Below are 13205 nucleotides of genomic sequence, written 5' to 3'. Positions count from 1 at the left end.
CGAATGACTAATAATAAAGAATCATAAGAATCGGTTCGTGGTATTAACGAATCACTGTTCAAAGAGTAGTAACGAATCAGCATGGTATCATAACCCACGATTCTATTTGTTTGAGGTAACCTGTCAGCGATCATTTCTGAACCGTGCCAAATGCTCCTGAGTGAGCAGACAGAAAGGATTTACGTTATTTTAACAAGGTTGGGTTAAATAGCTGATGATATAGATGACACACTAATACACAGGTGATGAGCAAAGATTTCTAACCCTTATGAAATAAATACTGTTATAAATGGTTAGAGAAAGGGTTAAGAGTGGAAACAAAATACTGCATTTGTTGTGTGAAGAATAATGAACAAGTACCTCAAATTTGCATAGTTAAATAGAGATGTAATGCAAAAAATGAGCTTGATATTAAGGTTGAGTTGATAAATTGTAATTAGGAAACATTATCTTGGATAATAATTAGGCTATGCTATGTAGACTAATGAAGGTCATGATGAATGGTTCCAGCCTATGAGAAAAAGATCATCCAATGTCCAGAGTCCATGGACTCTGCCAATGTCTCACCTCTCATGCCATCTATGCGAGCTGTGGTTTGCAAAGGGCAGTGTCCTGTGAGTCGTTTGTTGATGATTTAAAAGAATAATTGGAATTGCAGACTGGGAAGAATCGTGAACTTGTTGACGATTCAAAAGAATAGTTGGAATCACAGACTGGGAAGAATCATGAATGAATCGTTAGAATTGATTCATAATGTATGATTGAATCGTTGGAATCGACTTCTGAAAAAGAATCATGTTGCCCAACTCTAGTCTTAACTACTTCTTAAATTCTTGCCATTTGAAATAAATATTTCTTGTGTATCGAAATATAGAAGTAATTGCAATAAATGACGGGTGGATTGTTAATTATTGTAATTTTACAGTCATTTGTAAGTAGTGCAATAGTTTTATTAATTTTGGCCAACAATATTTTAGTATACTTGTTCTACTTGAAATAATTCACCATTGTTCTGTAATATTAAAGTTTCTTTATTATATTTTAGGTTATATAAATGAGGGAGGAACACTTAATTTGGAACGCTTTCAGAAATACATGGAGAAACTCTCTGCATTTGATTTTGAACAGTTCAGAGGAACATATGCTGATCTCAAATTCTTTCAGGGCAAGACAGGAAGACAACTGGGAAGTAAAGAACGTCATAGTGTGAGTAAGAAAATAATCAGATACAGAAATGACAATGACAACAGAGAAAATAAACTCCTAACTGTACTCTTCGAATCTGACTCATGTCCTTCCAATACTTTGGCTTGTAATTGATGTGATTTATTCAAATGAGAGTAACTGCTTTCAGTAAGATTTTAAACGCATCTCTCTTGATTGTAAACAAGAGCAGCTGCAAGACGATGCATTACTTTCATCATATTTTCTTCTTCAAAACATTCACGCAAATTATAAATAGTTTAAGGAGACTGCTTGTTTAGATTTTCACCTTTTCCAGTTTTGCTTGTAGATGTCAGAGTCCATTTATGTTGTTGTTGTTGTTTAGTCAACTGTCTGAAGACAGGTTGGAACTTCATAAGTGACACCAGTAAGGCATCATTCATGAGGCAACTAAGCCAGGAGATAATGCGATAGGGTGGCCAGTTCCTTTCCTCCTGTGTTGCATACATCGTCACTGTTATTTCCAGCGTGACTCCTCCTCTTTGCTTACACCTTAGGAAGTGAAGGCTCTATAAAGTCTAGATAGGTAGTATCGTTCGCCATTTTTGTTCTTTCGTTGCCGAGCTACCAGATGAGGAATCTATTTACCGCACTGTTAACCATTATCATGTCGTAGCTCCTATGATAATAAATCAAACGCACTGTAATTGAGCTGCAAATAACGTTCTCGTTGCTTTCTGCGAACGCCAACGAAAGAACAAAAATGGCGGGCGATTATATTAAGTATTTATCGAGGCCTTAGGAAGTGCATAACGTCGTCAGCAGCGAATGAGAAGATGCACACATTTAAATGTAGCTGACCTGCAACGTGATTTGCTCCCGGAAATAAGAGCGACGGGACTATAGTAACACATTTTACTAATTAGACTTAAGAAGTATACAAACAGTTCTTCTTCCTCTAATACATATCGTCAAGTGAGATGTACTGCCTTATAGTAGATGTACATATCTGTCAGAACCTCACTGTAGTACAGTCTTTACAGTAAAACACTAGACTAGAAATTCATAGTATTTAATACACTAGTAGACCATTTGAAATGCTACAATAATATTACAGTAAATTTGTTGCTACACTTGAATTCTTCCAACAGTAATTTAAATAAGGGATTATAAATGAACCACCCAAAAATAGTTTATTTCGGAAGTTTATAGAACAACGTAAATAATAATGTCCAGTACAGGCAGCTTGTGCAATATCACCTTTTCTAGAAAGAAATTCAAACTGAAAAATAAAAATAAAAAACGTGAAAATGTTAGAAAAACCAAGTGATTAAATTTGACAGCAGAATAGAGTTTCTTTAGACATATTAAAGCAGGAAAAAGGTTGTTTATGACCTGCACATATTTTACAACCATGTGAGAGATAAATTCCGACTGGCCCCCTTTCAGTTTCTTAGACTCTGAACAAACTGTGTACAGATTAGTGGCATTCCAAATATACATATCATAGTTATTTGTCATTAACTTGTCACGTATTTGTACTGTATTATTAATTCATTACATGCAATGCTGCTTTAAATATAAATTATTTTGCTGTTTAGTACAGAAATACAAATTCGAAAGAAAATGGGGAGATGATGATGCTGGATGACAGCAGCCAGGAGAAACCTGTGAGAGATGCAGATTTGGCAGCCCTGATACAGACTACAGAGCAGGAACTGCAGGTGGACATGATGACCTTGAGTGACGATGAAGATGACGACGACCCTGATGAATGGGAAGAGGAGAGTGATGAGGAGGCAAATGCCAATGCTCTGTTTCACTTGGAGTTTCGGCAACATAAGAAGGATTATTATATGAATAAATTGGAATATGACACTGTCAATAGGTGTGTGAAAATTTGTTGATATTTGTATAATGAAGTACGGTGTTATTTTTTAAGTTTGAAATGTTAAAGTTTGCAAAGAGGTTTATGCCTATAGCTATCACATGCAGTGCCGACTGGTGACATTGTCCTTTGCATACTGTTGTTGGTCCATGTTTTTTGTTTTCGTACATCCAACTGTACACTGGACATTCAAATTCAAATTCAGATTTATTTACAATTTACATTTGAAATGAATACATATGAATAGATGCCCAAAATGAGCATATGCTCGTGCTCGGGTGCAGTCCAGTAGTCTACATAAATTTTACAGGGATCAAATAATAATGCTGATGATAGAAATAATAGTAACAACAACAAGAACAATAATAATAATAATAATAATAATAATAATAATAATAATAATAATAATAATAATAGAACAATCGTGACAAATGATACAAAGATTGTAATACAAAATAATTCATTAATAATAATAATAATAATAATAATAATAATGGAACAATCGTAACAGAAATGATACAAAGATTGTAATATAAAATAATTCATTAATAATAATAATAATAATAATAATAATGGTGATAAAACAAAAATATTTACAATAATAAAATAAATACTAAGACGGATAAAATAAAATATAAAACCACTAGCGAGAGTTAACACAACTTAAATAAGCATATAATAACCAGAAAAAATGACGAACAGAAAAGTTCGTTGTATCGCACCACGACAGCAACCGCCGTATTGACATTGTGTTGTGCATTAATGGTAGTAGGGGGGAGTCGAAACCTTTGTTTCTTAATCTGTGCAGAAAATCACTGAGCTGAATGGTTGTAATCACTGGGGAATGGATTTCTAATTTCTTATCTATTTTGTTTGCTACATTATTCTGATGAAAATCTAAACACGAAAGAAATTAATTAAAATGTGAAATGGTATTTCTATCGATTATCCAAGTGCATGTATCACACCAACTATGTTATATTTATTACACTTACCTGACTATAATCTTGAATTGTAACCACAATGCAGCGCAGCACATAAAATAACTATTGTGTATTACAGTGGCGGCTCCTGCATATTTCTTAAGAGGAGGAAAGAAGTTAAGAGCACGAAATGACACCTTCTTGAATGAAACATGCTACAAATTAGCCTACATACATACATTTAAGACCAGGTAGTGTTGGGGTTGGCCTTCCCTTCTGTATAGCAATAATCTGTTCTTGTAAACTGAGTTTCCTAAATTGTCCAAAATATATTATGTTTTCACTTCCATTCATTGTTGAATAATTGCGCAAATTAACAATTACGAGGAAATTCACAACCTCGTAGCATTTTTCGAGCACACTACAGCATCACACGTGTTCGAAGAGACTAACTACTAACTCATAACCGGAACCGTTTTACGGAAATGGGAATGGGAAATAATCTGAGGAAAGCGAGAACACTGCACCCACCCACGTGGTCTGTGTTGCCACATGTACATTTTACAAGTTCAGTATCACATGCTTTTGAAGAATGTCAGTTCTTGTAAAGTCATACTACCATTATTGTTCAAAGCTGCCGGTGGCCGATTAATTTTTTATGTTAAAAATGATGTAGTTTGGAGTACCTACTTTCAGTTTCAAATATATTTGTACAAAACTGACAACTTGGTTGTTGCCCTGTCTAGTAAACAATGAATAGAAGTGAATTTCAGGGGCCAACTATGTAGAACTATTTCCTCTTTGTTTTACATAAACCTGACTTTAACTTTCAAATATCCAGAAAGTTTCAAACCATGAATAGTAGCCTATATGAAGTGCAATGAATAATATTTTTGATTTATAATTTTAAAAAAAGTTTACATGGTGTCTTTCATAGCGTTGCGTTAAAACTGTTTTTGTTGTGTCTCCTCCTAGATGTGTTATAGTCCGGTTGAATGCAACATCGTTAGATGGCAGCGGTAGCGAGCTTGCTGCACGACCAGTCGGTTTCTATTTCCCGCCCATGACCGATTCAGAGGAGGATTTCCTTCCTCGCCATTCATTTACTTGCTTTAAAGCTCTGCTTCTTTCTCTGACCGCTAGTGCGCTGTTGTCTATGTGTGTTAACTACAATAGAGGAGGAATGGAGTGCCTTTCCTCCACACAGACAATCTCGCATCTTTCTCACAGTTTTCTACACCACATGAACGCCCGTCGTTTAAAACTCGATCAACCGAGTTTTTCTTATAGCTGTGAATTTAAAAATTATCGAATCTTCCTCGAATTTCAAGGCACATATTTTATTTGGTATTTACTTTCAAAAGAAGAAAATGTGTGGAGGACGTTCCTCCCTTCCCTCCCCTGAGGAACTGCCACTGGTGTATTAATATTAATTAATTATTAGTATGTTCAAATTTCACTAGCTTCCAATAATCGGCTCAGAAATCTAGAACAATTTGAATTTTCAGAATTTGCACTACTGACAACTGCTGTCACTGCTGCCAACATAACAGTTAGAAAATCACTTCCAGTTGTAATATTTCTCAGTACCGAAATTCGAAACGAAGTCTTTAAAAGAAAATTCAACTTGCAAACTAGAAAATCACTATAATCCACTATCATATGTAGTAATGGGGGAAAAAATAGTTAGGTTTCACCTTTAGGTTATGAAGTAAGCTGATCCGGACTATAATCACTGTAAGTAAGGGATTAAATTAATAGCTCTAGTACATAGTAATGCTGTCAGTTTTTTTGACTCTTAAATCAATTGATAAATAATGACCTAAAGTAGGATTGGCAATACATTTGGTCCTTGGTATCTACCCTCCAAGCAATGTTAAGTGTATCTAATTCTATAATAGTTTGCTTTGTTATTTTTCTTAAAATCATCGTCATTGTGCTTAGTTTTGGCACTGTGCTGTGGTCTTTGTGCATTTAGTTAATATAATGCTTATTATACATGTGTTTGCAGTGAGGTACTGCGCTCGCAGGCAGATGGGTATGTGCGTGCCATCCAGTGGAACCTGCATTACTACTACAACGGGGTGTGCTCGTGGTCATGGTACTACCCACACCACTATGCTCCCTATATCTCAGACATCTGCACCTTCTCCAAAGACTTGGAGCTCAATTTTGACATGGGAACACCATTTCTTCCTTTCCAGCAGCTGTTAGCAGTCTTGCCTGCAGCCAGGTGATCACATGTTAGGTTACAATTTGCATTTTTTGTAGTAGTAAACAATTGACGATCACTTTTTTCTTGCATTGTCGAAAGGTAGTATTTATACAGAGTGTTACCTAATATGTGGGAATGGATAGACTAAAACCAAAAGAGTTCATGTAAATATTGAATATAGTCAATTTCGCTTTGCTTTTCAATTACAGATATGCTTACTTTTTATTTGATGTGGTTAATGGGTCATGTTTATTAAAGGTTTGTTCCAACAAGCAGTTAAGAATGTGTTCCGAACTAATACTGAAATTTTTTCAATGCATGCACCAGTTGTATATGGTGTCAAAACTAGTTTGGGATTTTACGTTATTGGAACGTTTCTTAAACTGTTCTTTCACAGTCTTTGGAGTTCCTTCTCATACTTACTTACTTACTGGCTTTTAAGGAACCCGGAGGTTCATTGCTGCCCTCACATAAGCCCGCCATTGGTCCCTATCCTGAGCAAGATTAATCCAGTCTCTATCATCATATCCCACCTCCCTCAAATCCAATTTAATATTATCTTCCCAGCTATGTCTCGGCCTCCCTAAAGATCTTTTTCCCTCTGGCCTCCCAACTAACACTCTATATGCATTTCTGGATTCGCCCATACGTGCTACATGCCCTGCCCATCTCAAACGTCTGGATTTAATGTTCCTAATTATGTCGGGTGAAGAATACAATGCGTGCAGTTCTGTGTTGTGTAACTTCCTCCATTCTCCTGTAACTTCATCCCTCTTATCCCCAAATATTTTCCTAAGCACCTTATTCTCAAACACCCTTAACCTATGTTCCTCTCTCAAAGTGAGAGTCCAAGTTTCACAACCATAAAGAACAACCGGTAATATAACTGTTTTATAAATTCTAACTTTTCAGATTTTTTGACAGCAGACTGGATGACAAAAGAGTTTCTTCTCATATAAAATTACATTCATCTTTCAAACTTAATTCGTTATAAAATATATCACTACCACCTTCCAAATCGTCCACACCTGTGGTGTAACGCCTAGCACGTCTGGCCGTGAAACCAGGTGGCCCAGGCTCGATTCCCAGTTGGGCAAGTTACCTGGTTGAGATTTTTTCCGAGGTTTTCCCTCAATCCAATATGAGCAAATGCTGGGTAACTTTCGGTGTTGGATCCCGGATTCATTTCACCGGCATTATCACCTTCATCTCATTCAGACGCTAAATAACCTAGATGTTGATAAAGTGTCGTAAAATAACCTACTAAAAAAAAAACCTTCCAAATCACTCATGATGGACTATTTTTTATTTTAACCTGCCTAGTCTCGAATCATTTTAACCTTAACTTCAGATTAAATCATCTGTGCATGCGTCAACAGTTCAGAATTCCCAGTTCCTGCTCTTAATCAAGAACCAATTTTACTCGTTCTGAACGAGTTCTAAAGCATGTTGGAATAGGGAACTGGGAGTTCATTATCGGTTCGGAATCAGTTCTAGTCTTGTTGGAACACACATTGAGCCACTGCGCATGAACAGGCAGTTCAGAATCGATTCTGAACTGTGCTGGAACAAACTTTAAATTACTAGGCCTTGTAAAGAAAGAAAAAGAGAGAGGCGATCTATTAATTATTGCCACTTGGCAACTGAAAATAAGAAATAGTGGAAGCTTCGAGATTTGTTATTTGCTATTGAGATTTCTTAGTATTTGTTACTTGCTATTGTATTTGTGGTCAAAATATATTTTAATAAGAAAATACCAGGTATCCACCTCATGTACGGACGTGCTAATTGCAATGTGAATGAAGCAAGGCTTATTGTATAAGTGTTTGCATTAGTGACTTGTATAGCTGATTTAGAATCACTAAATATATCAGGTTTGTTAAAGAGGTTAATGGAATAGAAAAGCTGTTTTAATGTAGAATTGACTGCTTCAAGTTCTCCATCAAAGTAAGTTGAATTTTGACCGAGAGATATATAAGAAGAAAATAATTTACTGTATATTCCAGCAACAGTCGTATTATTAAAGCTTTTATCAATTTTAGAGCCATCGGTGTAGCTGGGAATCTTGTGTTGATAATTTCTAATGCAATTTGTTTCAAATAAATAGGGTTTTCATCTTGTTTTTAATTCGTAATTGTAAAATAAAACGAGTCATTCTGTATGGTACCTTAAGAAAATGGTAGACATATTCAGCATCATCTTTGATTGGGCAAGTTTGTTTGCCTGCTATTTACTTAATTATTTTTTTTATTTTCTCTATTAATCTCCTCTCTCTAAATTTCATTCCAACCAGTCTCCTACTGTCCCAATACTAAAGAGCAATCAGAGAGATGATGACAATGAGTCTGCCACCATAATGCCCGCATCTGGCAGATTTTGGGATTGCTGCTGTGGGGTGACTTAAATATCACACCATTGTATAGATCTGGGCATTGAGAAACAAATGTAATATTTAAATTTATTGAAATATGTGCACGGTTTCGCAGTTTGCATACTATTCAGAGCAGAGGATTTCAACTGCAAAGAGAAACCTCTCGCCAGTCATATTTGAAAAACAACTATCATATTTTAAAAATGATACAGCTTCATCAAAATATTTTTGTCTTAGACAAAAACTGCCAGAAATACAGTTGCAGAGAAAACAAAAACACATTTGCATAATTGCCAAACATTCATGTACATAATATATATTTGCTATTCATAGTGTTTAATAATAATCTGTGGCGCTACAGCCTGTGAAGGGCCTAGACCGACCAGCCGGCTGCTGGCTTCACGCCCACATGCCGAAGTAGAGGTGAACGATCATCCAACCAGAATGGAGGTATCGTGTGGTTAGCACGATGATCCTACCAGCCGTTATAACTGGCATTTGCAACCGAATTTCGCTACCTATCGTAGCTCCCCAAGTGCGATGCTGGGTGGGCATCGGTCCCATACACTGGCTGAAATTTCATGAGAAAATTTCTTTCCCCATGAGGACTTGAACCAGTGCGCATTCCATAATGTGAGTCCTAGGCAGGATGCCTTAGACCACGACGCCACGGCGCGGGACATTCATAGTGTTTAAGTGTTCGAAAAATATATCAGCAAGGAAGGTCAGTCTAAGAAGCAAAAGAGAATTGGGATATAGGTTTGCATCTTCCGATTTCTCGTCTTGCAGGAACCAGTGCTTTACAAGTTTGATGGTATCCATTGGTTTTGAGCAAAATTGTTGTTGTTTTCGATTTTACAGGGACTTGTATTTTTGGAATGGGGTTAAGTACCAGCACAGTCTACTATGTACAGTCACGAAGCTTGAGTTTTGAGGTTGCTAGAAACAATAGACTGTGCCGGTACTATTTTGCATTGCCTGTAATGAGCCAATATTAGTGATCCTAGTGGTGAGCAACTATCTAATGTTTGCATATTTACTACGTATTGAGCTTCGTGACCATATATACTAGACTGTGGTACCAGTACGGTAGTAGGGGGAGGGGTGTAGTGGGGAGGGGTCACAAAAAATTCTCGCCCAAAGTGAGTTCTGCCTTTGAAAGTTTGGGAATCACTGAATTAAGGAAATTGCTTAGCAGTAAATACCTTCATTTATCTTGGCTATACATTATCACCTTATGATGAAGTAGATATTGCTGAAAAAATATGTAAATAAAATCATTAATAAAATCATGAAACCTTCACTAGTACAAAGACACACAAGAATAGGCTTGTATAAAACCCTAGCACAGCCAGTATTAAGCTATGGTAGCGAAGTGTGGACTGTGAAGAATAAAGATGTCAGTAGAATAACAGCAAGTGAGATGAGGTTTATGAGAGCAACAGCTGGATATACTCGCTGGGATCATAAAAAAAATGAGGACATAATGCAAGAACTTCAAATAGAACCCATTATGCAGTTCATCAGCAAATATCAACTTCAGTGGAAGGGTCATCTCGAACAAATGAATCGATGCAGAATTCCAAAAGCACTGTTTCATTACCATCCATATGGCAAAAGATCTCTAGGCCGTCCAAAGAAGAGATGGACTGAAAATTCTAGTTTGAGACCGTAACAGGCCACTTGGCCTAATACTTGTTAGGAAGATGATGATGATGATGATGATGATGATGATGATGATGATGATGATGATGCTTAGCAGTACTGTGCACAGATTTCAGTAATTTATGACTTTATCATGCTTGATGACAAAGAGTTAATGTAGATTGTGACAGATCCTCATAATTTTATTCCTTTCATCATAAAATGCTTGCACACAATTTTGTAATATTCTTGATGCAGTTTTGTTCAACAAACTACTTTCATTATGTGAACAATAGTCACTATGTTACATATATTACCTGAGTGAGACTTAAGATTTTTTTAAGTCCCAAAACTGTTTTGTCCTTGGTGCAGCTTTTTATTTGTGAACAGTCATAATGAATGCGACAAATTTCTCTTTAGTTATTGGTTTTGAAACCCTTTAAAAGTTACACTGAAAGTATTACACTATTAAAGAGTATCATAATGATAAATTGGCCATATAAAATTATACATGGCAATAGAAGAATTGATATATTGGCCTATAAAAGCAGTTCTGATATTGACTTAATGATTGACCCAACTGTTCGGTTTAAAAGTTACAGCATTCAACCTAATAATGTTGACAAAGAAAAGAAAAGTATTCACGAGCTCACCATTCCCTATTATTTAGAAAAATATAAACTTAGCAAAATCAAAGTAATAGCCCTTGTGATAGGAGCCAGAGGAACTATTCCTCATTTTGTAAAATTACTTTGGCAAACACAGAATCTAAAAATCCATAAATTGAAATTTATTGTGTTGTTAGCTCTTAAAGGATCCATAGCTCTTCTAAGAAATCATTGTTATAACTTACAGCTTTAAATTTCTGTATTTCTGCTTTGTATATTTGTATAAATCTTTGTCACTCTTATTGTTACTAGTTTTTGATAAGACTTATATGTGTAACATTAATTTTCTTTTACACAAAAAACATAAATTGTTAGAATATACAGTAGAATCCCTCTTAACCGGCACCAAAGGGACCAGGCTAGTTCCAGATACGAGATTTTTCCGGATAATTGAATAAATACCAGTATATACAAAAAAAAAGTTCGTATTTCATGGTGCCAAATGTTGAAACTTCAGCCATTTGAAGCTTATTTCTCTAACTGAATAAACATAAAAACTGTGGATTTTACTTATTATAAACATCACACAACACAAATAATACACTAATTCAAGGTTCGAATATTCACTGAAAATGAAAGTTCGTGCAAACTTCCTAATATGGCAACACTGGCGGCCGGAACATAATTAAATAAACATAAAAACTGTGTGAATTTTCTTTATTAAAACACATCACACAACACAAATAATGCACTAATTTACATATTCGAATATTCACTGAAAATGAAAGTTCGTGCGAACTTCCTAATGTGGCAACACTGACGGCCTGAACATAATTAAATAAACATAAAAACTGTGTGAATTTTCTTAATTAAAACACATTACACAACACAAATGCACTAATTTTAGGTTAGGATATCTCTGAAAACGAAAGTTTGTGCAAACTTTCTAATGTGGCAACACTTGACAGCCCGAACATAATTAAATAAACATAAAAGTTATGTGGATTTTCTTTATTAAAACACATTACACAACACAACTGCACTAATTTTAGGTTAGGATATCACTGAAAACGAAAGTTTGTGAAAACTTCCTAATGTGGTAACAATGACGGCCCAAACGTAACTAAAAAACATAAAAACTGTGTGAATTTTCTTTATTAAAACACATCACACAACACAAATAATACACAAATAAAATTTTAGGTTCGAATATTCATGTGAACTTCTTAATGTGGCAAAACTGATGGCCCAGGCTGTGGCAATCTGGCCAGTTTAAACTTTTTTTTTTACCCAACCATAAGGGCCGTTGTTTTGGTATTGCAGGTTATTTGGGTGCCGGTTACGAGGGATTATGCTATACTTTGTCCTCGTGGCAATCCTATAATGAGGAAAGTTTCTAATAAAAAATAGTATGGAGTAAAATTGTAAAATTGTGTTTTAACATTGTCTACAGCAAGAAGCTGCTACCAGTACCCTACCAGCAACTGATGGTGGAAAAAGATTCTCCCATTTTTCGCTTTTACCCTGTTGACTTCAAGACTGATCTTAACGGCAAGAAACAAGAATGGGAAGCAGTTGTTCTCATACCTTTTATTGACGAGGTATGTTAACTAATATAGAGTTCTTGACAATAAAACCATTAACTGTCTTGCTCTCCAATATAGGAGAGTGATGTAGCAAAAAGTATAACCGTTTTAATGTAATCGCCATATTTTTATGTTATGGCTGTTATATCACCTGTACACAACCCCCAAACTGGAGGACCACACATGCTGTTGGTTAGCTGGTCCATATGACCTAGCCAGGAAGATTGTCAGACAACTCTTTCTTCGTCACTTAGGGGATACTTACAGTGGCGGCTCGCGTTAAGGGGCACATGGGCACATGCCCTCCCATTCGTTTTATTTTCTCAAAAAAAAAAAAAAAAATTTTTTTTGCTTAAAATTATCCGCTCAAAACTTAATGATTTAAGAGCTTCCATTCAGGTATAAACATACTGTGAAATGTGAATGCCTTCAGCTACCGGTACGTCGAGCGAATGAAATTGTGGGAACATCTGTCTCGGGCACTGTAGTTCTAGTGTCCATCCTTTGCACATGCGCACAACTACTCAGAGTTTCAAGTGCAAGAGAGCGGTGTGAGGTGATGGATGCGGGGATCGAGAAGATGAGAGGGGAAGCGTCGTCCAGGACTCAGTCATTCGTGTGGCCATTCTGTACACATGCGCAAATGGTTTTAAAATGTAGACCACAGATGAGGAAGGCGTTATGTATAGAACTATGATGGTAACACTGTCATGGCCCGAAGAATCAATTGAGTTGCCAGCTTAGCTATTCTATAGCTAGATCTAGTTTTTTTAGTTACTATAATTGCTGTATTTCATATAAGAGGT

At 35.9% G+C, this 13205-nt stretch overlaps 1 protein-coding gene across 4 annotated transcripts in view; it reads left to right on the top strand.

The window, feature by feature from the left end:
• Positions 1 to 13205, top strand: part of pcm (5'-3' exoribonuclease pacman) — an 84000-nt gene that overhangs the window by 14484 nt on the left and 56311 nt on the right. For all 4 annotated transcript variants that reach the window (XM_069844292.1, XM_069844295.1, XM_069844293.1 and 1 more), the window contains exons 7-10: positions 1046 to 1206; positions 2766 to 3052; positions 5987 to 6208; positions 12267 to 12414. In XM_069844292.1, the coding sequence (XP_069700393.1) occupies positions 1046 to 1206; positions 2766 to 3052; positions 5987 to 6208; positions 12267 to 12414 (818 nt within the window). The remainder of the gene's footprint in view (positions 1 to 1045; positions 1207 to 2765; positions 3053 to 5986; positions 6209 to 12266; positions 12415 to 13205) is intronic.

This window comes from Periplaneta americana, chromosome 13, assembly GCF_040183065.1.
Source record: "Periplaneta americana isolate PAMFEO1 chromosome 13, P.americana_PAMFEO1_priV1, whole genome shotgun sequence".
Taxonomy (NCBI): domain Eukaryota; kingdom Metazoa; phylum Arthropoda; class Insecta; order Blattodea; family Blattidae; genus Periplaneta; species Periplaneta americana.
Note: the sequence above shows the minus strand (reverse complement) of the source record. Positions and strands in the feature narration are given on the sequence as shown.